The following is a 24729-nucleotide window of genomic DNA, read 5'->3' as shown; positions in this document are numbered from 1 at the left end:
TTCATGGTCGCCTCCACAAACTCCGTAATCGAGATGAGCGGTGGCCCGAGACTTGCAACGAGCCGCGGATGCAGGCTAGAGGGAGCAATGGAATACTGCATTCTCCTGTACTTGCCTGGGACCTGTGCCAGTAGTTGAACATACGCTGAGAGCTGCGAACCAGCTGCATCCCTTCGTGCTTATCTCTTTGTTGACGGCGATGTAATCTTTCAGCAGTTTAAAGGTCCATGTCTCGTAGCCAGAACCGTGCTACTGTGGTTTGAGGAGCATTATAGTGAACTCACGTTGATGTCTCGGCGACCAAATTCGCCTAATGTAAATGCTGTAGGACCCATCTGGGTCGCTATCGGGCGCCATTACTGCGTAAGCAAATCAGCGGCCCGTTATTTACGCGAATTACATGACCTGTGCGTACATAGCCATCTAATGCCACATACCTCCATACATCTACCAAGAAACTGTCGATCCCTGAAACGCAGAAACAGTGATGTGTTTCGTTGCAAAGACGGGCAAACAAGCTATTAAGCAGGTGGTCACAATGTTTTGGTTCATCATTGTACGTTCCGTAGAGCGTAGCTCTTGCATCAAGCAGACCGTTAACATTAACCCCGTTTTATACATGAGAAATTCGTTTGAGGCCACTTTCTTTGTACGACTGAAAAATGGCTCTAACATGGATGAAACTGTACCAAAGTCGTCAAAATTCTTGGCTTGAGGAGCGAATTCGTTTTAAGTGTATTTACTTAATTTGAATCTCACATTAAATTTTCCTGAAACTACTCTGGAAGGGGATTCTTCTTGTTTGGAGGAGTTCTCATTCGTCGGAGAGATTGTTATTCGTCAGTAATTGGAAAATACTCATAAAAAATAGATTTTTTTCGTAGCTCTGTCCTGTATTGACATGCAGCTCATTCACTCTGTGGGAGAAGCGTCAGAAGGCACCTGTGGCGTAGAGTCCAGTTCTCAGTCGGTTCTTGGCATTTTCTTACCACTTGGCGCTTCTTTCCTGTCGCCAATTAACGCTTCATCTGAAAAATGGTGGTTCACAGTCCTTGTTGAACTACTGCTCTCTCTATAGCTGGATGTGACAGTAACTTCCAGGGCGGGAGGAAGACACACATCATCATAATGTCTAATAAGGTATTGCAGCGTTCAGATCAGCCATCCGGTTGAAGGAATTTTTATTTTCTGTTCGCCTATTGACAGTTTGACATGACAGAGAATAACTTTCATTTTAATATAAGGGGCGACCAAAAACTTTCCGTTTGAGGGCGTTACGGCAGCGTATATGAAACGTAGCACGACTGTGATGCGTGTATATAAGGACTGACGTGTAGCAGAGGGATTTAGAGAGTTACACAAGCGAGGATCCTTGTACAGTGGTCTTAGAGACTATTGTAGGAACAGAGTGGCTGAGTGGCAAGATGGCAACTGCAAGGTTGTAAAAAGGGATTACTAAAGGATCTCGACAAGGGTCTATATGCAGACCCATCTTCTGAGATGTTGCAATTGAACTGCTCTTGAATTTAATCGACGGAGGTGAACGTTGATCCTTGTGTATGCTGACGACCTGGTAGTCGTGATATGAGCCAACACAAGAGCGATGTTGGGAAACAACGCCAGTAGTACGCAACACACAATACAACAATGGTGCAACCAAAACAAATTATCCATAACAGCACAAAAACAGCGTACATAATGCTTGCGTTCACTACAAAGACACCCAGCAATTAAAATAACAAACATAAAGTGCGAAGCACTAATTGGATATCGTGGGGTACACATTGAGAACGACATAGCTTCAATGAACACAACGACTACTCACAAACAAAACGAAAAGTGTACTTGAATTAGCGACATTAAATTCAACGCGATACAGACACCACTCACACACATAATAATTTGTATTTTATTTTTATTTTTATTTTACACGTCTAGTTCCATAGGACCAAATTGAGAAGCAAATCTCCAAGGTCACGGAATGTGTCAGTACATGAAAGTACAACATGAAAGTATAACAGGTAAAATAAAATGTTTATGAACCAAAACAAGACAAGTCATCAGTTTAAGCTAACGCAATCAACAATATCAGACAGGAATGAGCTTAATTTTTCAATGGACTCCTCGACAGAATATAAGGAGTGAACCATGAAGGAATTGTTTGGTTTCGGTTTGAAAGCGCGTGGGTTACTGCTAAGATTTTTGAGTTCTTGTGGTAGCACATTGAAAATGGATGCAGCAATGTACTGCACACCTTTCAGCACAAGAGTCAAGGAAGTGCGATCTAAATGTAGACTGGATTTCTGCCTGGTATTAAATGAGTGGAAGCCGATAATTCTTGGGAATAAAATGATATTGTTAACAAGAAACGACAGTAAAGAATATATATATATATATATATATATATATATATATATATATATATATATATATATATATACTGAGAGGCCAATGTCAGGATACACAGACTAGTGAACAGGTGTCGACAGGAGGTTCGCGAACTTACATCACTTATTGCCCGAACCGCCCGTTTCTGAGCCAAAAATACCCGTTAAGAATGGGAAGAGTTATCCCAAAATATAATACCATACGACAAAAGCGAATGAAAATAAGCAAACTAGACTAATTTTCGCGTCGAACTATCCCTTACGTCAGATATCGTTCGAACAGCAAAAATGTCAGCATTAAGTCTTTGAACAAGATCCTGAACGTGGGCTTTCCACAACAGTTTACTATCTATCTGAACATCTAGAAATTTTAACTATTCAGTTTCACAAATCACATGCCTATTCTGTGAAATTAAAACGTCGAGTTTCGTTGAATTGTGTGTGTAAAAACTGAGTCTTACTGTGATTTAGAGTTAGTTTATTTTCTACAAGCCTTGAACTTATGTCATGAACTGTACTATTTGAAACAAAGCCAATGTTGCACGCAACATCCTTACTACAAAGCTAGTGTCATCAGCAAACAAAAACATTTTAGAATTACCTGTAGTACTAGAAGGCATATCATTTATATAAATGTAGAACAGGAGTGGCCCCAACACTGATCCCTGGGACATCCCCCTTTTGACCATGCCCCACTCATACCCCATATCACAGCCATTTTCAACACTGTGAATAATGACGTTTTGCGGTCTATTGTTAAAGTAAGAGGTGAACCAATTCTGAGCTACTCCTCGTATTCCATAATGGTTCAACTGCTGGAGCAATATTTTGTAATCATCGCAATCAAACGCCTTAGTTAAATAATTAAAAAAAAAAAAAAAAGAATGTGCCACTGCGCTCTTTTCGAGTCGCTATTGAGCACTGCAGCCAGTACGTGGGCACATAGACTTGCTCTTGTCATGAACAGGATCACTGTTAGTTGGGGCCAGAGGAATGTGCTACTTAGACTATCTGGCACGTTCGGCACCACATCAGTCGATTCGCTGTATGTGGTGCTTGGAATATACCCGATCGATATAACCATCAGATATCGGGCTGCAACATACTGTCTGAAGTTGGGTATACCTGAGAGAGTGATGCAGATCACTGGGCAGCACATAGGTGACAGGCGCCAACTAAAAATTTTCCTGTGGACACTTGGCAAAAAGAGTAGGACGAGGGTGATAAGGGCCGCTGAGTCACTTCGTTTTTCCCCAATATCAGCGAGCGGCTACGGTTGCGTCATGTCAACCCCAGCTGAGGCAAGGTTCATTTTGTGATTGGACACGGCTCTTATCCTACGCACTTGCGGTGCCCGTCGCTTTCAGAAAGAAATGGTTGCCCATGCGGAGGATTTAGTTTCCCAGAACTCTTCTTTTGAAGTGCATCAGGTGCAGGAACTTACATAATAACGTAGAACACATAACGGAAACAACACCATACGATGCACTGAGGAACCCAGGTACATGAACAGAGCTGAACACAATCGCTAACAATATCAAAAGCAGAACATGACATACACAAACGGACTCATCAATACAGAATGTGCAGAAGATGAAGACAGGCCGACATAGATAGATCGAGCAGTTCCAGTACTGACGATGATAAGAGTGACAATGGCATCATGACGTAATACAGACACGCAAAACACACATAACATGAAACATGTAAAACACGCACAACTACTCATGTGACCATTAATCACAGATTGTAATTTGTATCTTATTTTGAAGGTACCTAATTATAAGTAGGAGTAATTAAAATAATCCGTGGATAGATATAGTTCTAGAATCTACGTTAAACCTGTACACAACACTGTTAGGAAGTTACATCAGTGTATACATTATTGTAAATGAAATAATATTAATGCAATATAAATTTTACGTAAAATAAGCAAGAAAAATCAAACAGAGTAAATACACAACATGCATTACGCAGTTATACAAAATCGTTCGTCCACTATCCGAAAAAGTCTAGTTTTACTTTACAAAAATATTTTTACAAGATTAAAAATAGCTTAGTGGTAGCTTGTTATTTCCACTACACCGTGTAGTGGAAAAGTATATATATTACCGTGAGGCAGGATACGGCCCCAAAGCCAAGTGTATCATAAAGAATGGCGTAAACGAATACAGTTGAAAGTACACGATACTAGAAGCAAAAAAAGACTCAGTAAAGATAGGGTCGAAAAGGCATACCTTAAGAGCTAAGAGCAATTTTTCATCTTGGATACTGTGAAGCAAACCTGTTCTAATTCAAGCTCTTTCCACATTTTGGGAAGTAGCAATATGGACCAAAACAAGAAAAAAATGTCCAGTAAACATCTGCTCTAAAATGCATGCCTTACGAGATATGTGCACGGGCTCGTCTTCGCTACTTGGAACTCTTGTAATGAATAATTGCTCATAGCTTTTAAGATATGCGTTTTAGAGCAAATGTTTACTGGACATTTTTTCTTGTTTTGGTCCATGATACCACTTCCCAAAATGTGGAAAGCAAAGAGCTTGAAGTAGAACAGATTCGCTTCACAGTATGTAAGATGAAAAATTGCTCGTAGCTCTTAAGGTATGCCTTTTCGACCCTATGTTCACTGAGACGTTTTTTGTTTCCAGTATCGTGTACTTTCAACTGTATCCGTTTACGCCATTAATTATGATACACCCTGTATATCTACTCTTTCTCGTATTCTTTTATTCTCTTCTTAAATTATGCCACAAATTTATAATTTCCTACTTCCAAATTCTTGTACTTTTCTTTAAAAAAATAAGTGTATTTGCTGCGAATAAATGAAGATGACACCGAAGTGCAGACAAAAGAACACGCAGCCGCACCTCCACGTGGTGCTGCGTGGGCAACAGTGACCGTGGCCTCAGCTGCGTAGCACAATTTCGCTGCGGCGCGGTGGCCATGGGTACTAGCTAAGAGGTCTGTGCGAAGCACTACGGCCTGCGTAATGTAATAAGCTGGCAGGCCCTTGTAGTCATGAAGCAGCTTGAAAAAAAAAACGCAGCTTGTAGGAGAGGGATTAGTGTGGCATTCGTGTCTATCCAATGTGTGTGCGGTAAATGTGGAAACATGAACCGTGGAGAAGTTATAACCAAATGCGTCGAAACACGACCAATGTGCTGTTATCCTTTGCCTGGGTGCATATGGACAAACACAGATTGACAAACACCACTGTACATTCATTGCAGAATGAAGAATTTGTGTGGGGTAGTACGCCTGACGAAACAAACTGTTATGGAATGGTGTGCCAATTATGAGCTCGTCATGATCCGACAAAAAGACGCCCGTCGATCTGGAAGGCCAACCTCATCCGTATCAGACAAGACATTGACTTGTATGAGTGGGGGAACCGGCGAGACGCCGCGAATAATGAGGCCGATGAGCAGGGGCACTACGACAGTGTGTGGTACAAGTTGAGCGTTTCGGTCTGACAGGAGGTGTGCTATGGCAGGCTGTGCGGTTGCAATGACCACTGTGGCCGGACAGCCTAGTGGGACAGCCGGCACGGTAGCTCAGCGTGTTCGGTCAGAGGGTTACGTGCCCTCTGTAATAAAAAAACTGAGTTGATGGATCATCAACGAACTTAAACGGATGTCTTACGACGTCCGCCCCGAGCAGATGCAACGAACAAAAGCGGGCAAAATGAGATTTAAAAAAAAAAAAGTGGGCAGCGCATCTGCCTAAGTAAGCAGGAGGCCCGGGTTGGAATCCCAGTATGGCACAAATATTTTACTTGCTCCATTCATATAAATCTATGCCCACTGACAGCTAATAACTTTAATTCCTTTAGTCGTGATTCACAGTTGTTGCAGGATCAAAATAGCGTATGTTGTTTCGGGCATGTCCAAAAGAACAGACGCCACATATACCTTGCGGACAACAGCAGGCGGACGGTTGATGACGTGATTAGGACGGACCGGCACGTCACCACTCGTACAACAGCAAAGGATTTCGGCGTCAGCCTCGGTAATGTGCAACAAATTATCCAGCAGGAGTTAGGTTACTATAAGGTATGCATCCAGTGGGTACAAAATGGTTCAAATGGCTCTGAGCACAATGGGACTTAACATCTGAGGTCATCAGTCCCCTACAACTTAGAGCTACTTAAACCTAACAAACCTAAGGACATCACACACATCCATGCCCGAGGCAGGATTCGAACCTGCGACCGTAGCGGTCGCGCGGTTCCAGACTGAAGCGCCTAGAAAAGCTCGGCCACAGCGGCCGGTGCCAGTAGTCACCCTGGGCACTGAGTACCTAACAAAAAGCAAACTGTGTGGATGTTTTCGGTGGTGTCATCCGTCGTACCACCGTCCGCTTTTCAGGAGCCAGTCATTTTCCGGAAAGGTGATCCTTACCCTCTTCTTTGATTACCGAAGTCCATTACTTATTGGTTTCAAGGAATCTGGTGTGTCCGTTATGCTAATGCGCAAAGCTATAGAAATTACGACGTGCAATTAAGACGAAACTTCGAGGAAAATTGGGACGAGGTTTGCTGCCGTTTCATGGTACAGCACGTCCCCAAGTCACCACGCCAACTGATGTGGTAGACATACAAGCGGCGGCTCTCATGTCCTGATCTCTCCCCATGGGATCATCAAGCCTTCGGTCCCTCAAAAAAGGCTAAGAAAGGTCGACGATTCCTGTCGGACGAGAACGTACAACAAGGAGTTACGGACTTCTTCATGCAGCAGGACACGGTGTCTTACCGAACGGCTATCTTCAAACTGGTGCGTCGGTGAGATGATAGCCTCAATGCTGACGCCGATTTTGCCTGATTGGCACACCGATTCTTGGCTGTACGGCTTTCTAATGGAAACGGTTTCGTCACTCTTTACAACAAAACGTATAAACTGCAGCGCCTCTGCGTTTTGATGTTGAAAAGAGATCAGCCTTTTTAAATAACGATACGCATCGCTGGCGTCAGACCAGTTGCCTGCGTGTAAACAGCGCTGCCGAAGCCGAGGCGAAGACGCTCCACTCAGATCAGTTACGACTCGAAATTGCAATGAACTGCAAAGTAAAGACAGATAAGTGCTTAGGGCGACCAACGCTCAACTAACTGACTATATTCCCATGTGCTGCTTGGCAGGATATAGAACGCTCAGCCGGTGAATGTATGTCACATTGTAATGTCTCTTGCAGCGGTCTCTCCGCGATATTTTCAGAAATTTTATAAATTATATAACTCAGTACATATCTCGAAATATCTCTTCTTATCTTACCGATTCCTAAACTTTAATATACGATGATTATCAATACAAAGTAGTTTCAAGCCCTATTATTCCTTGGAGCGTGCATTTACTCCATGCAATAGCTTCTCTGCTACCTATGCTTTCTCTTATCAAAAGAATGATTCAGATCTTGCCGATTAGCCGTGAAAGAACGAAGATGTATATGTATGTATTGTTGAGCTAGTCGCCATCTTGACGAGATTCTGTATGAGAAGGAATTTAATACATGAACTAAACTAAAGTAAGTGTGTTCGCGTATTATTTAACTGATTATTATTGACAGTGTCTGCTTACTACGCTGTGTTGCACGGGATCAGTGGGGAACGTCTGATTTACACTGGACGAACCCGCCATTTTGTACGGTCAAGATATCCAGTTTATTACTTACAATAAATAGCCTAACACGGTCTTACCAGCAGATCTCCGGTCTTCCCCATGTGATCACCGAAAGTTAATAATTATTACAAATGTTTTCAGGAGATCGACTGACAATTTTCGTCGCACCGAGACTTCGAAATTGCTTCACTGCCTTATGGAATTTAAGTTAAGCTCAATTTAATCAGGATAGAACAGTATTGAACTGTGCGAATGTAATAAGCCTGCTTTGTGAATGAAAATTCCCTTAATATACGCATGTGTCTTTTTTTTTTTTTTTTTTTTTTTTTTTTTACTATCCTGATCAGTGAAGCTAAATTAGGCCGGTGTGAGAGAGGTTTTCAAATTTCAGATCCCACAAAAAATATTAAAACATGTTCCTTCTACATGTAAGTGTCTGAATACTTTTGTATCTATACGTGTGGCTGGCTAGGTGGCACTTATAGACCTGCAAAAATATTCAGTTCTCTGTCCACAGCTTTTGAAATAATTCTTACCGGAGGTAGAAAAGAATAAATATGTTATGGTTAATTTAGATACATAGTCATCAATATGGATTGTATAGGTAATATCCCAAAAGTGTACCAACGGCGGTTTATCATTTCTTACTGTGTTAAAAGTAGGATTTTTAAAGCATTCTATCTCTGTGTATCCTGTGATATATTTTCGTCTCCTTTATTGTTTACTCCTATCAGTATACTGTGGTAGTAAGACCTGTTTTCTGTTGAAATCAGTCCCTTGCTAAGTCTTTGTAGCTTCGTTGCAGTAAACTACTTGAACTGTTGTCTTTTCGGGATTGTCACAACAAACTGTAATATACCAATTCCAGCGCTGAGATGGCACGTTCAGGAAGCCAATAAATTAAAAAAAAAGAGCGTTTAAGTGTATCATTTAAGTGCAACGTCTATTGACGCACTGTGGGTGTTGTCATAATTCTGTGAGAGTTGCTAGGACAAATTTAACCGTAAACGTTCTGGCAGCAGAACGTAGAGTAGAAGGAAGACGGTTGCAAGCAGTGGAAAAATACTCTCAGTTACTTGCCGGGGACAACACATCGAGAACGATAGCGGCCTTCAAACATCGAGAAATCTCTGCAGATAAGAAGCGAGCGTCTGGGACACTGATATCGGTGAAAGGAGTTGTCCATTAACAGCAGCAATCAGGGGAAACTTAGATCTGATTGAGCAATGGAAAGACCGATATTATCGCGGTAATTTCCTAAGGAGTCAAGATTAAATGATGAAGGCCCGATACGGGTGTGTGGGTGTGTGGGTATATATAAGATGCAGCGGTCGGCCGCGGGAAAGGTCAACGCCGGGCAGCCATCATGTTGTGGAAAGCGCTGCTGTTGGCTGTGGCGGCGGCTTCGGCCTCCGCACAGGAGATCAACAACCGCTTCCCAGACGGCTTCATGCTGGGGTACGCCACCGCGGCCTACCAAGTGGAGGGCGCCTGGAACGAGGATGGTACGTACCTCGCACTCCCGTGACGCACCACTAGCTACCGCCGTACAGTCCAGCGGAAATGAGACTCTTAGCACCTGCAGGGCCCCACACTGTAACAGCATACTTATATCTTCACTCATTGAGAAAAGTAACGGCAATGATCCAGAACGAAGTCCTGTGAGAGAAATGGTCTTCAGTCCGAATACTAGTTTGATGGAGCTCTCCATTCTGTCTGTGCGTGACTACTGCAGCCTGTATCCATCTGAATCTCCCTACTGTAGTTGTGCGTTGGTCTGCCGGTTTTCACCACTCATTCTTTCTATCATTAGCAAACTGACGACAGCTTTATGTCTCAAGATACGTGTTATCAACCGATTCCTTCATTTACTCAAATTGTGTCACAAATCTATTATCTCCGTAATTACATTCAGTACCAGTTCATTGATTATTTGATCGAACCGCCTGATTTTTAGCGTTCTTCTGCAACACCACATTCCAAAAAATTGCTATTGTCTCGCAGTCTCCAATGGTTTTCCTATGTTTTATTACCATTTAAAGACGAACTCTGAACAAATCATTATATCCAATGTGATACTTATTTTTAGAAACAACCGGAGCGCTGCGACAGTTCATTTAATATAAGACACAAGGGGCCGAAAATGTCGGAAAATACCTCAAAAGTTGATGACAAATACTGAACACGTGACTTCACCAGATGTACCTCGCCCCACGTGCAGCGGTTGTTGTTGTCGACACTCGCCGGTTGAAGGGCAGTGCTACACATATGATGTGTTGTGAACCTAGCAGTTACAAAATGCCCGACGGCTCTTATGAAGGTCACCCCATATCTATAAACTGATGATACCTCCGAAATCACAGAGCGCCAGTCACTGGTTTTTGTGTCTGGTGCTGGCCTTGTTTGGGTCCCCCAACTGTGCACTGTGGCGGTTGAGCTGTAGCGGCTGTTGTGGTTGTGGAGACGTGAGTGTCTCAAGCGATCGCCATCACATGGCACTACCCATCGGTACATCTTCTGTCTCATCAATGTATTTTTCAGTGGTAAAATTTGGATATTTTTGAGCTTTTACGAATATCCTCTATCATTAACGAACGTTTTCGAATGTTCTAGAATATTCTGGAATGTTCTAGAATACAACGCGAAAACGGCACACATTGCATTGATCACCATTGCGGAAAAATCGTCTTACCCGATTAATTGTGGAGTGTTGTAAACAGAGACGAACAACTCATCGACCTATGCTCGCTGGTATGGATAAACTACGTAAACAAAGAGTAGTTGTGTGAGTGAACTACTGAAGCAACAAACAACGCACTTCAGCAAAGAAATCAGCGAATACAGAGTATGATACCAAGGGAAGGAAAAATGTTTAAATCCACTGATAAGACGATTTACCAAGGTGAAAGCATTAACTTCTCAACTGAACTCCTAAGTCAGTTCATTACGTCCTGTACGCTCTCAGGAAAAAATCTTCTAAACAACGTTTCAGGAAAGGAAATATTTGCCGGAAATTAAAGATACAAGCCACTATTTACGCTAAGAATCCCAATCATTCTTACTAACTGGCCGCTGAGCTTCGAAAAGCTCCAATTTCCGATGAGATTAGGTTCATTGCAAAGGGCAGGGGTAATATATACCAGCGGTGCGGAGTGAATTCAAAATATTCGTTTTTCTCGCATTACCAACTATTAGGAAGCGGGTCGGAAAACCACAAAACTTACTCGACTTTTCGCCGGAAATAAAAACACCAACTACGGTTTATAAGAAAGTATTTTGGCTAAGATGGATGCTATGCAAATGAACAATTAACTGCATATTTTTTCCAGTCCAGATAACAAATGGAAAAAAACAGCAAGCACATCAGTTCCTTTTCAGTTAGTACTTTCATGAAACATTTGTAAAATACACCTCTTTTTAATAGAAACTTGTTTCGCTATTACCAGTCTGAATTTTGTATAATCCTTACTTCTGTCATTTCCTGTTAATTTGCTATTCAAATAGGAAACTTAGTCTACTACTTTTCGTGTCTCATTTTTCAGTCTAATTCCGTCAGTACCACCCCGTTTAACTCGTTACACTAGATTACCTCCATTTAACTGCTGTTCATGTTCAGCTTATAAACTATTTCCAGGACACAATCCATTTCGTTCAACGGCGGTCGCTACACGCAGTAGGACTGCGAGAGTGTCAGCTGGCCATAACGATTCGTTTGCTGGAAAGTGGATTGTTCGATAAACTCACTCCAGTCACCGTGTAGCTCTTCACATAACATAATGAGGCGACAGACACAACTGGAAGTATTAACGGCGCCAAGTTGCGTCTATTGATGGAAATACATCTCACTATTACGGCACTGGCGGTCGGTTTGGAGTGCTTGTTAACTCAACAGGCCATTAGGATGACCTGACATACTCTCCATTGAGCACGTGTAGCACGTTGGACGGCGCCTGGTTCAGTCTAGATTACCGACAACGTTCTTTTATCACTATTATGGTACACCTATTCTAATAGAAGACATCGAATATCAGAGTGGTCGGCCGTTTGCAAGACTGCGACACTGAATCGTAATCAGAGAATACTGTAAAATACTATTGTTCACGACAGCGTGCGATTGTCACTACACGCTGTACAAATCACATAAACGCAAACTGCACCCACGCCCACGTCTACACTCCGCAAGCCACCTTACGGTATACGGCGGACAGTACCTGTGCCACTGCCTTCTTCCCCTTCCCTGCTCCATTTGCGAGTAGGACGTGGTACTGAAGAATGAGGAGACGCGTTTGAAATTCTCGAAGGCTGTAGATACTGCGGCAGCGAATAGTACAGCAGGCAGTTCAGCTGAAGAGGAATGGACTTCTCCAAAAAGAGCAAACACAGACGGTGGATAGTCAAACATATTTACGGGGAAGGCGACTGCGAAGAAACCGTGGCTAACAGAAGACGTACTTTAACTGATCGACAAAGGAAGGAAGTACAAAAGTCTTCACGGAAAGGCAGTAATACAGCAGTATGAGTCACTTCGGAACGAAATAAAATGGAAGTTCAGGCAAGCCAAGGCTAAATGGCTGCAAGAAATGGCGTCAAAGGTATAAATACTCCACGAAGAGTACCCCCTACGACCGTAACTGATTGCTGTAATAAAGTAGCCTGCTTGCGTGAACCAGATAGAGCTTCTCCACAGAGCCAAATGGGGCTTGGCATCATCTGTGGCAAAATCATGACAACACAGATAGGAAAAAATTTACAGTTATTTATCAACAGAAACTTTATAGATCCTTAATATTAGTATGAACAATGTTCGTGGCAGTAGTTCAGTTCCTCTAACCTTGAACTGTCTTTAACTCTGATCTATTTCTTAATCAAGTAAACGATAACTACCATCACTTGCAGACAGTCCACTTGTGGCTTTTCTTAATGGCGCCTACGAATCAGTCCCGAAGCTGTTTCGAGGTACTGTTGGGGGTAGGGGGAGGGAGCGGGGAGCCATTGTCCGCTTGGGATCTATACTCCCTGGAAAAAAAGTGAAGAACCCAGGGCTTGTCACATATGTTCTATCGGGGACAAATGTGGCCACGTCAGAACCGCATCATCACACAGACAGTTAATAGAGCTTCGTACCACGTGTGGACAAACATTGTCCTGTTGAAAAACTACACTACAGTACTGTCACATGAGGTGACGTATGTGGGCTCATTGTAACATAACCTTCAGTCACTACCAGCGTGACCTGAGGTCATACGCGGTGGCCCCCCACCAGGAGCAACTCCGCTGTGCCTCTGCAAAAGACTGGAAGGACGGTTCTCTCCCCAGGTCGCCACCATACACACCAACGATAGCCACCCGAGGATGGTGCAGTACAGCGCTGAACAGAATATGACGCCATTATCAGCAGTCCATGCTTCCCTGTCAAGACACCACCAGCAGTTTGTGTTGTGGTGTTAACGGCCGTCTATGCACGGGACAGTAATTTCGTAGTCCGGCTGGTGCTAGTCACCGACCAGTCGTGCAGGATGACACAGAACGTTTCAGGGAGTCGATTTCGATTTGTCGAATGACAGGTGCACATGTGAAGGTGTCGCGAAGTGCCTGGCGCACAGTATGGCGATCCTCCGTTACGGATGTCTCACACTGTCTACCAAATCCTTCACAATGAGCACGCCTGCCCTGAAATTGCCGTGTAGTTGTAAGTCAAGCAACTGCCGCATCCGAATGCCCCACAGTTCTGGATACTGCACGATTCGGCCAGCTGGCCAGATGGACACCCCCAGTGACCCCCGTTTAAAACTCTGCCAGATGCTGATAATGTCATCCCACATGAATACGTGGCATCCTAGACAGTAATCAGTCATCATCCGACGCTGTTCATATCGATTATACGCTGAAGTGCCAAAGAAACTGGTACAGGCATGCGTATTCAAATACAGAAATCTGTAAACAGGCAGAATACGGCGCTGCGGTCGGCAACGCCTTTACAACACAAGTGTCTGGCGCAGTTGTTAGATCGGTTAGTGCTACTACAATGGCAGGTTGAACGTGGTGTATAGTCGGCGCACGAGCGATTGGGCACAGCGTCTCCGAGGTGACGATGAAGTGGGGATTCTTCCGCGCGACCATTTCACGAGTGTACCGTGAATATCAGAAATCCGGTAAAACAAAAAATCTGCGACATGGCTGCGATCGGAAAAAATATCCTGCAAGAACGGGACCAAAGACAACTAGAGAAAGCCGGCCGCGGTGGCCGAGCGGTTCTACGCGCTTCAGTCCGGAACCACGCATCTGCTACGGTCGCAGGTTCGAATCCTACCTCCGGCATGGATGTGTGTGATGTCCTTAGGTTAGTTAGGTTTAAGTAGTTCTAAGTCTTGGGGACTGATGACCTCAGATGTTAAGTCCCATTGTGCTTGAAGTCATTTGAACCATTTGAACTAAAGAGAATCGTTAAAAAACAGATGTGCAACCCTTCCGCAAATTACTGCAGATTTCAATGCTGGGCCATCAACAAGTGTCAGCGTGCGAACCATTCAACGAAACATAATCGATATGGACTTTCGGAGCCGAAGGTCCACTCGTGTACCTTTGATGACTGCACGACACCAAGCTTTACGCCTCGCGTGGGCCCGTCAACACTGACATTGGGCTGTTGATGACTCGTCGGACAAGTCTCGTTCCATATTGTATCGAGCGGATGGACAAGTAGGAGTATGGAGACAATCTCATGAATCCACAAATGGCTCTGAGCACTATGGGACTCAACTGCTGAGGTCATTAGTCCCCTAGAACTTAGAACTAGTTAAACCTAACTAACCTAAGGACATCACAAACATCCATGCCCGAGGCAGGATGCGAACCTGCGACCGTAGCGGTCTTGCGGTTCCAGACTGCAGCGCCTTTAACTGCACGGCCACTTTGGCCGGCATGAATCCACAGACCCTGTATGTCAGCAGGGGACTGTTCAAGCTGGTGGAGGCTTTGTAATGTGCGGCGTATGCACTTCTTGTGATATTGGACTCCTGATACGTGTAGATACGACTCTGACAGGTGACACGTATGTAAGCATCCAGTCTTATCACCTGCATCCATTCATGTCTATTGTACATTCCGACGGGCAATTCCAGCAGTACAATGCGATACCCCATATGTCCACAATTGCTACAAAGTGGCTCCAGGAACACTCTTCTGAGTTTAAGCTCTTCGCTGGCCAGAAAACTCCCCAGACATGAACATTATTGAACATATCTGAGATGGCTTGCAACGTGCTGTTGAGAAAAGATCTCCACCCCCTGGTACTTTTGCAGCCTTACGGGAAGCCCTGCAGGATGAATGTGTCAGTTCGCTGCAGCAGTACTTCAGGCATTAGTCGAGTCCATGCCACGTAATGTTGCTGCATTCTGCGTGCTCGTGGGAGCCCTTCGCGATATTAGGCAGGTGTACCAGTTTCTTTGGCTCTTCAGTCTACATCCTAACATGCCTGGTAACAACATTAAAAACACGAGTAGTGAACGTCGGTGGCCGTTCTACCTGCGACAAAGAATTGCAACTTTAACAATTTACGCCAGAGTTGTGTACGTGTTCACAGTTAAGCTACATCTTACCGTGATTGCTTCACTTTTTTTTCAGGCGGTGCGTCTGGAAGAAGCATAAAATAGGTCTTGCCTTGTGCCCCCGCTGTTGGAGGGTAGCCTGTTCTCAGTTGCCCCTGAGAGCTAGGCAGCTCAGCGTCCTTCTATGTACGACCATGCTAATTAACAGCTCATTGGTCTGACTGCTTTCACTCCGCGTGTTCCCACAGGCAAGGGCGAGAGCATCTGGGACCACATGCTGCACGAGCACCCGGACTGGGGCTGGAACGGCCAGAACGGCGACGTGGCCTGCGACTCGTACCACAAGTACCCCGTCGACGTGGAGTGCCTCGTGAACGCCTCGGTAAGTCGCCGCTTACCCACTGTCTACAAGTTTGTCCAGACCTATTACAGGAACTGTGCCTGTCAACAGACATGTCGCTCAGTAAAATTACTAGCTGTTTAGCAGAAATTGGCCAGGTAATAAGTCCAGCCCCGTATGTAGCTATTGTTGCTTCACGTGAATTTTATTGAGTTTCTTTGTTTCCTTCTGAACATGGTTTTTATTATTCGGCATCGACACTAACTCTGACGTCCAAGGAGGCTATTCCTCAATCAACCTTGTAAACTTTTGTAGTATTTGGTTCACGTTACCCAAGGAACGAGCTTTAAGGAACAGAATGAACCCCAACTGCAGCGACGAAATTTGGAGATTTTTCAGGTATATTTTCCGAGTGTTTGATATAAGCGACCCTTGGTCTTAGTGGCTTATGATTTATTCGGTCTGTTGCCCCAAAATACTTTTGTTTCTGTGAAAATACCTTCGCAATGGTGAAGAGGCCTGTAACGTCCAATCATAAAAACGTTCAGGTTCACCCTGAATAAAGGTGTTCCACACAGATTGAATATTAAAATGCGTTGGTATCAAGTGTAGCTCAGGTGAGAGGTCGGATTGGTACGAGTCCTGTGACGTGCTGCCAGAAAATACTTCCACATTGTAAATGGAGGTACTTCAGGATGTCAAGGTTCGCACTGTTGAAAACCATATTCGATGTCATCTGGTAGCGTCAGGATGCCATAAAATGGGGCAATGGCGAGAGGAGCGACGGGTGGGAATGGGGATGCAAGAATGGGAAGAAAATCAGAGACAAGTACACAGCAAAGCTTACTAGCGTATCGGCGATTCATTTTGTAACGTGTGTTATTATGAATTATGGGTATGGGCCCTTCACAGAATGAAACTTGGAATCAAATGACAAAGGGGTGGACGTAATTCTTAATGAGAGACTTTTATGTGGTTCCGACAGATCTGTGAAGTTATTTGTCGGCTAAGTGGATGGGCAGGTAGCCGTTTGTTTGATTGTGTTTAAGGCGTAATGGTTATGCAAGCAGCTGCAAGTAGATCAGTGTTACACATCTTTCCACATGACTTGCAGACTGTCAGCGGTAGCTGTCAACAACAACAACAATTGCCGAGCACCATATACTGAATGTAAGTGAAGGTATTTTTATTGGTGACTGAGAAAAGAGTATCGAACAACATTACGTCAATATTTACTTCACCTGCAGACTAATAATTACAGCTGCTAGTAGTATGTCAACCTCACGTATAACGTGAACAAGACGAGAAGTAGTACGGTAAGTTCCAAGAGATGAATTTTACTTGTCGAGGTCTGTAACCACGTGGCTGGTGGGTGTGTGTTGCAGGCCGACATGTACCGGTTCTCCATCTCGTGGCCGCGCGTCCTGCCCACTGGAGACCTCGACAACATCAACCAGGCCGGCATCGACTACTACAACAACCTCATCGACCTGCTGCTCGCCAACAACATCCAGCCTCTGGTGAGCCCCCACTTCCTGCTCAGTCTGCGCGCCTCAAAAGTCTGAACAGTGGTAAACTTTGCAACATTTCTTGAGGGAACCCCATGTTTTATAGGATATGAGGAGAAAGAAAAATACTGTAGTGATCTGTAATTAAGTGGTAGCTGACTTCTTCCGCATCTTCGCACCGCGGTAAAGCTTGTAAACTTCCCTCCTCCCTCCGTTTCGCTATATTTCGACGTTATTGCCGGGCGCGAACTGAATTGAGACAATCGGACATTATATAGTATGGGTTCAGGGATCATATGCAGGAGAACAAGGGTAGGTTAAGAGCTGTGATCGAATGACCAGACAACGGTGTAAACATAACAGTACTATAGACCGATCTCGTATTCCTCATTAGCTTTACAATACTATTTCACTCAGTTTAGTATCGTTTGTCAATTCCCTCCACACCCCTCCGCCCCCCCCCCCCCCCCCCCCGCCCACTTCCGTAAAATTATTTAAATTTAGATGGAACGCCCCGTATAGGACCATTATTGTTTTTCATCATGCACATGTGATTGTCAGTACAAAGCAGTTGATCCCCTTCAACCAGCTCTCAACTTCATTTCGGACTTCTTATCATCGTTTCCTTCGAACTCTTTTATTAAGTCTTACTGCTATCGCATGTTCCCCCTTCGACATTTTTCTCACTTTATATATTCAGTAGTTTTCTCGACTCCTAAACCTTAGACAACTTGAGAAATAGACTGTGCTCTATTCGTAAAACTCGATTTGCCATCACGACAGTACCCAACAAATATCCAACTCCCAAACAACCTGCCCATCAGTAGATATGGTACCCTTACAAGTTATAACCCGTACATACTAATACCACAATTATTGATTGGTGGAGCGTAATATATCATTTTATTTGTAGTTGGAAACTTATAGATTTTGTGTGAAAAATTGTGAGCAGCTTTCTGCCTGGCGTATGTAGGAAAGTACACTAGTTTTCTAAGCACTTCACCACTGTTACGCTGTCTGGGCTTTTTCGTAACATTCTTCTACACGTCCTGGTCTGTGTTGGTCACCCTAGGTATTCGATTATTACGTTACAAGTCAGCCATACTACTTGAGTGGCACATAACAACAACAGCGTGGTGAGCCGCCGCAAAATCGTAACAACAGTTTCTTTTACCGAAGAAACTTTGTCTGCCTCAGAGTTAAAAAGAATTTAAAAAAAAACATTCAGTTACACTGAATGGGGGATATTTCGTCGCAGAAAACACCTGCTAGATACGTAAGCTTCAACATGAAGTAAGTGCATTCTAAAAATACACACATCAAAAACAGTTTTCCATCACCTCGTTTCCGAGAGTTCCAGAACCTATACAGAAAATTGGAATAGAGATAAACATAAGCATCATTTACGCCCTTTTTATTGCTCATGAAAACCACACATTGCAAGTTGTACTACCATACAGCGATCCCTTCAGTAGTGGTCGTCCAGATTACTGTACACACCGGTACCTCCAATACCCAGTAATACGTCCTCTTGTATTGATGCATACCTGTGTTCGTCGTGGCATAGTGTCCACAAGTTCATCAAGGCACTGTTGGTCCAGAGTGTACCACCGCTCAAAGGCGAACCGGCGTAGATCCTTCAGAGTGGTTGGTGGGTCACGTAGTCTATAAATAGCCCTTTTCAATCTATCCCAGGCATTTTCGTTAGGATCCATGTCTGGAGAACATGCTGGCCACTCTAGTCGAGCGATGTCGTTATCCTGAAGGAAGTCATTCACAAGATGTGCACGATGGGGGCGCGAATTGTCGCCCATGGAGACGAATGCCTCACCAATATTCTGCCGATATGGTTGCACTATCGGTCGGAGGACAGCATTCACGTATCGTACAGCCGTTACGGCACCTTCCATGACAACCAGCATCGTACGTCGGCCCCACATAATACCACGCCAAAACACCGGGGAACCTCCACCTTTCTGCTCTCGCTGAACAATGTGTCTTCGACGATTGTCTGGTTGAAGACATATGCGACACTCATCGGTGAAGAGAACGTGATGCCAATCCTGAGCGGTCCATTAGGCATGTTGTTGGTCCCATCTGTACCGTGCTGCATGGTGTCGTGGTTGCAAAGGTGGACCCCGCCATGGATGTCGGGAGTGAAGTTGCAGCCTATTGTGCACAGCACAGTTTCAGTCGTAACACGACGTCCTGTGGCTGCACGAAAAGCATTATTCAACATGGTGGCGTTGCTGTCAGGGTTCCACCGAGCCATAATCCGTAGGTAGCGGTCGTCCACTGCAGTAGCAGCCCTTGGGCAGACTAAGCAAGGCATGTCATCGACAGTTCCTGTCTCTCTCTGTATCTCCTCCATGTCCGAACAATATGGCTTTAGTTGACTCCGAGGGGCCTGGACACTTCCCTTCCTGGCACAGAGTAACAATGCGGACACGATCGAACCGCGGTATTGACCGTCTAGGCACGGTTGAACTGCAGACAAAACGAGCCGTGTACCTCTTTCCTGGTGGTATGACTGTAACTGATCGGCTTCAGACCCCCTCCGTCTAATAGCCACTGCTCATGCATGGTTGTTTACATCTTTGGGCTGGTTTAGTGACATCTCGGAACAGTCAAAGGGATTGTGTCTGTGATACAATATCTACAGTCAACTTCTATCTTCAGGAGTTATGGGAACGGGGGTGGTGCAAAACGTTTTTTGATGTGTGTAATAAACTTCGTTTCACTGTTCAATATACATGGCACAACAACGCAATACCGAAAGACTTCATGACGATGGAGAGGGTGTATTGAGGCTTAAACGAGGATAGCAAAGAGTGGGTGGAAACGCCATCTAACGACACTGCACTGCTATTTGTAAGGGCAAATGCCTGTGGCTTTGGCCACCCCCTTGTAAGTTTGTAGCTAACGTATATGGGGACATCGTTCTCAGCAGTCTCTACAGAGATGTTGTGAAAAGTGTGGACGCGTCTGGCATCATCTTAAGAGTGCTGTCTGGTTCACTGCGAGAAGCTCCGCTTGCGATTGCGGTCTGTCAGTACTCAAACTCGTATATTTTGCTAAAGGGATGGAATAGCGGCAGCGTTGGCTTCTATAACTTTCGCAGTCCGCAGCGTCGTTGGATGACATTTACAGATAACAGATCCCATTGGACGTTAAAGACAACCGCTACAGCGTCTAGATGTCTCCTTGTATCGTTTTGCTGCACCATGTATAATTAGTCAACTGACAGTCCTGGAAACAGATAAAGACACGTATACAGTCGTATGTGGTTGGCTGATCATTACGGGATATGGTTCAAATGGCTCTGAGCACTATGGGACTCAACTGCTGAGGCCATTAGTCCCCTAAGAACTAGTTAAACCTAACTAACCTAAGGACATCACAAACATCCATGCCCGAGGCAGGATTCGAACCTGCGACCGTAGCGGTCTTGCGGTTCCAGACTGCAGCGCCTTTAACCGCACGGCCACTTCGGCCGGCATTACGGGATAAGCCAACCACTTTCACTACAGTAAACGTCTCTGTCCAACTACTTTCATACATCATATACATACATCAACCGTACCACAAACTGATCCCGATATTACGTTAAACTGATGGTGTTTCTACATGTACATACACTGTGATCCTATCATGCAGAAATGAGAGACATTAACGTGCATAAAGCCCATCAGCATCAACCTGGACTATGGCTAATATGAAACCAGAGGCAGCTCGCAGAGCAAGAAGGCATCCGAGCGGAACTATAGAATAAAAATTTCGCGATCAGCTACTAGTTGTAATCTACTATAGTGGTCCTCAACAGTGCATTACCGCCTCCTGTGGTGGAGAGGGATTTATTTCTCCAAGGGGTTGAGTGACAGGGAGGGCGTTGTAGTGGAAAGGGGACTCTGAGGAAGGGCTGGGGCCGACCATCCTATGTTTCTTCTTTTGATTGTTCTTGAAGCTAAAAACGGACAAAATGTGTATCATTGTTATTTCGTGAATATCGGTACAATAATACAATGCAGCTGAAGCTATTAACATTTATTAAAATGATATTTTCACTGACAGCCAGTTCAAAACTGTGATCACGATAGCTTAAAGAAACCTACGAATTCGATAATAGTTTAATTAGATTTACTTAAGAATTAATACCTTAACACGAACAAGCCGCAGTCGCTGAGAAGCCAGCAGACGTTGTGCCTTGAAATCATCAGGCACCCACCAAGAGGAGCGAACCCAGACTCAGCCAAAACTCCGACGAGGTGGGTCCGCACACCGGCCCGGCACGGACGGCATCTCTGGCAGCAGCGAGGCGTCAGTAGTCAGACCGACCAAGTTGCGGAGCTGCTCCTCTACGTGGGTGGAGCGCGGGGAATAGATGACGGTAACATAGCCAGGACATCGTGGAAGCAATTTTTCTCGGACTGACTGAGGAAAGCAAAAATCACCAACATTCCAGTGTATACTTGAAAACGGATTCATCTCTTCGCCTAGTAATCTACAACTGCCGATGTCACTCATTTGTGGTTGGTTGGTTTGTGGGGGTTGAAGGGACCAGCCTACAAAGGCCATCAATCCTTTTTTCACGATCATGAAACACCAAAGTGGAACAAATCCAAGCAAGGAACGACACAGAACAAGAAAGACATAGACCAAGACCAGAAAAGAGGAATCAAAGAAACACACAGAGTGTTACAGTGGTTGGCCGACCATGGTAACAAAAAAAGGGAAAGCCAACCACCAAGAGACACACTAAAAAGCCCAATCTAAAACCGAAGGCCAGAGGCCAGATTCAACGCAAAAAGGACCCAAACCCTCAGATCGACCGATAAAAGCCCCCTGCGCGAATAAAACTCAAAACTCAGTCTGCCATTGCAGCGTCATCTGTTCATCTGTTAAAAGTCCAGAGAGCGTATCAGGCAGCGCAAACGTCTGCCTGAGCACAGTTAAAGGCGGACAGTCCAACAAGATGTGGACCACCGTCAACGCTGAACCACAGCGACAGAGAGGTGGGTCCTCGCGGCGCAAGAAATGACCGTGCTTCAGCCAGGTGTGACCAATGCGCAGCCGGCAGAGAACAACGGAGTCCTTGAGAGAGGCCCGCAAGGAGGAGCGCCACACGCCGGTAGCCTCCTTGACGACCTGAAGTTTGTTGGGTGAAGGCAGGGTGCGTCATTCATCACTCCAGGTACCAAGTACTCTCTGCCGCAAAAACTGACTGGAGTTCACACACCAAAAGGCCAGTCTCTATGGCCGGTGCACTAAGAGCCTGTTTGGCCAACGTGTCAACCCGTTCATTACCCGGGATGCCGACATGACCTGGGGTCCACACAAAGACCACGGATCAGCCGCAACGGGCAAGAGTATGGAGGGACTCCTGGATAGCCATCACCAGCCGAGAGCGAGGAAAACACTGCTCGATAGTTCGTAAACCGCTCACGGAGTCACTGCAGATAACGAAGGACTTACCTGAGCAGGAGCGGATATACTCGAGGGCGCGAGAGATGGCGACCAGCTCTGCAGTGAAAACACTGCAGCCAGTCGGCAATGAGCGTTGTTCAGAATGATCCCCAAGAGTAATAGCATAACCAATTCGATCAGCAACCATCGAATCTTCGGTACAGACCACGTCAGAGCCGTGAAACGCGGCAAGGATGGAAAGAAAGCGTCGGCGGGGGCCTCAGGAGAGACTGAGTCCTTCAGGCCCTGTGCCAAATCCAGCCGCAGGCATGGGCGGGGCACACACCACGCGGTACACGTAAATGGGCCAGGAAAAGAGGTGGGAGAGGGAAAAACGCAAGCCCAGAGAGATCCCGGACACGAACCGCGATCGTATACCCTGACCGGGGCCGCCGTTCTGGAAGATGGACGACCGGGTTGGAGAACAGGAGACGGTAATTTGGATGCCCGGGCAAGCTACAAACATGTGCAGCAAAAGCGGCCAGTAGCCATGGCGCCGGATCCTTAATGGAGGGACACCAGCCTCCACAAGTATGCTGTTGACAGGGCTTGTGCGGAAAGCTCCAATTGTTGCGAGTCGGACCCCCTTTACTTATTTATGAATAGCCATTATCAAATGATGAATGAAATATTCCAGAGTAAGCTATCCCTCTGGAAAATCACATTCTGAAAAAGTGAGTGAAAGTGCATGATTTTTCCAATCTTTAAAATCAAAGTTTGAGAATACACCACTCTAAGGAACATATTCGAAAGATCCTCTCTCACTCTGATAAAGGCATACTTGCTTCTTATAAAGTATCATTATTATTAGTGAAACGAGAGAAATCACGCACAGTGGCCAAAACACTTGAATTGCCCACAGTTAAAGAAACTATCGGTACACTGCCGGGGTCTGATGTATACGCCAGGATGAATTTGGTTCCTTTCAGTAACGGCAGTGTTTCGAAAATAATTAACGACATGGCCTTTAATACTGAATAAATGTTTTTCGGTATGATGAATAAAGCAGAGTTTGTAATGCAAACTGATAAATCAGTAGCTGTAGATGAACCTCTGCTGGTAGCTTACATTCGCTTCATTAATCGGAATTAGCAGGTAATGAAGAAACAGCTGAATATCAAAATATTTTAGTGGGAGACTCCATGAACCTCTGCAGAATGTTTACAAGATGAAATTGCTTCCTTTGAACATCCCTCTTCACTGCCAGCTCGTTTAACTAAAGTACCAAAAATGACAGCTTACACTAAGCCACAGGTGATATAGTTATCAAAAGGAAGCGTTTGCTACGTTCCTAAGATATTTTTGGTATAATAGCCGACTGAGCTAGGCCTCTCAAATGAAATAAAGCTATCATATCCTCTTTTTGTCTACCTCCAAATACATTAGATAAATTCAACGTGGCCAGCATAAAACTGTAGGAAAAAGTGGCTTCCGTTAATGCTAAAAGTACCTACATTATCTTCATTCATTGCTAAACTAGACCTTTAAATCAATAACCTGAGCGGTCGTGAAGTCTGTCACTTTCCAAATCTTCAATAAGCTCCACGCAGCGGCGGGAAAGCTACAGACAACGCTTCTTAATCACTGCCGAAGCAAGCCAAAGAAGATGTGTAGACTAGGTTCCATGTTCTATAAAGCTTTGCAATACCAATGTGAGTACTCAGTACATTTTCAGTCGTCGGGGAACAACTTGATGAGAGATGGAAAGACGAGTTGATTAAACATGACCGCGAAGCCTATGCATATCCAGTGATACGTCAATGCAGTCGAAGTTGGATTAACTGAAGAGATAGAGAAGATATGAAGAAGGACTCGGACATTCGCCACGAGTGTGTTTAGTCAGTACGAAGTCTGTGTCTGAAATTCTGA

General features: G+C 44.7%; 1 protein-coding gene across 1 annotated transcript in view; it reads left to right on the top strand.

Annotated features, from left to right (window-relative positions):
• The first annotated feature begins 9359 nt into the window (after positions 1 to 9359).
• The window catches only part of LOC124622310 (myrosinase 1-like), a 39633-nt gene continuing 24263 nt past the window's right edge, over positions 9360 to 24729 (top strand). Inside the window, exons 1-3 of the mRNA XM_047147988.1 lie at positions 9360 to 9507; positions 15798 to 15931; positions 17275 to 17409. Of these exons, the coding sequence (XP_047003944.1) occupies positions 9369 to 9507; positions 15798 to 15931; positions 17275 to 17409 (408 nt within the window). The 5' untranslated portion in view covers positions 9360 to 9368. The remainder of the gene's footprint in view (positions 9508 to 15797; positions 15932 to 17274; positions 17410 to 24729) is intronic.

The sequence above is a fragment of the Schistocerca americana genome, chromosome 7, assembly GCF_021461395.2.
Source record: "Schistocerca americana isolate TAMUIC-IGC-003095 chromosome 7, iqSchAmer2.1, whole genome shotgun sequence".
In the NCBI taxonomy this organism is placed as follows: domain Eukaryota; kingdom Metazoa; phylum Arthropoda; class Insecta; order Orthoptera; family Acrididae; genus Schistocerca; species Schistocerca americana.
Note: the sequence above shows the minus strand (reverse complement) of the source record. Positions and strands in the feature narration are given on the sequence as shown.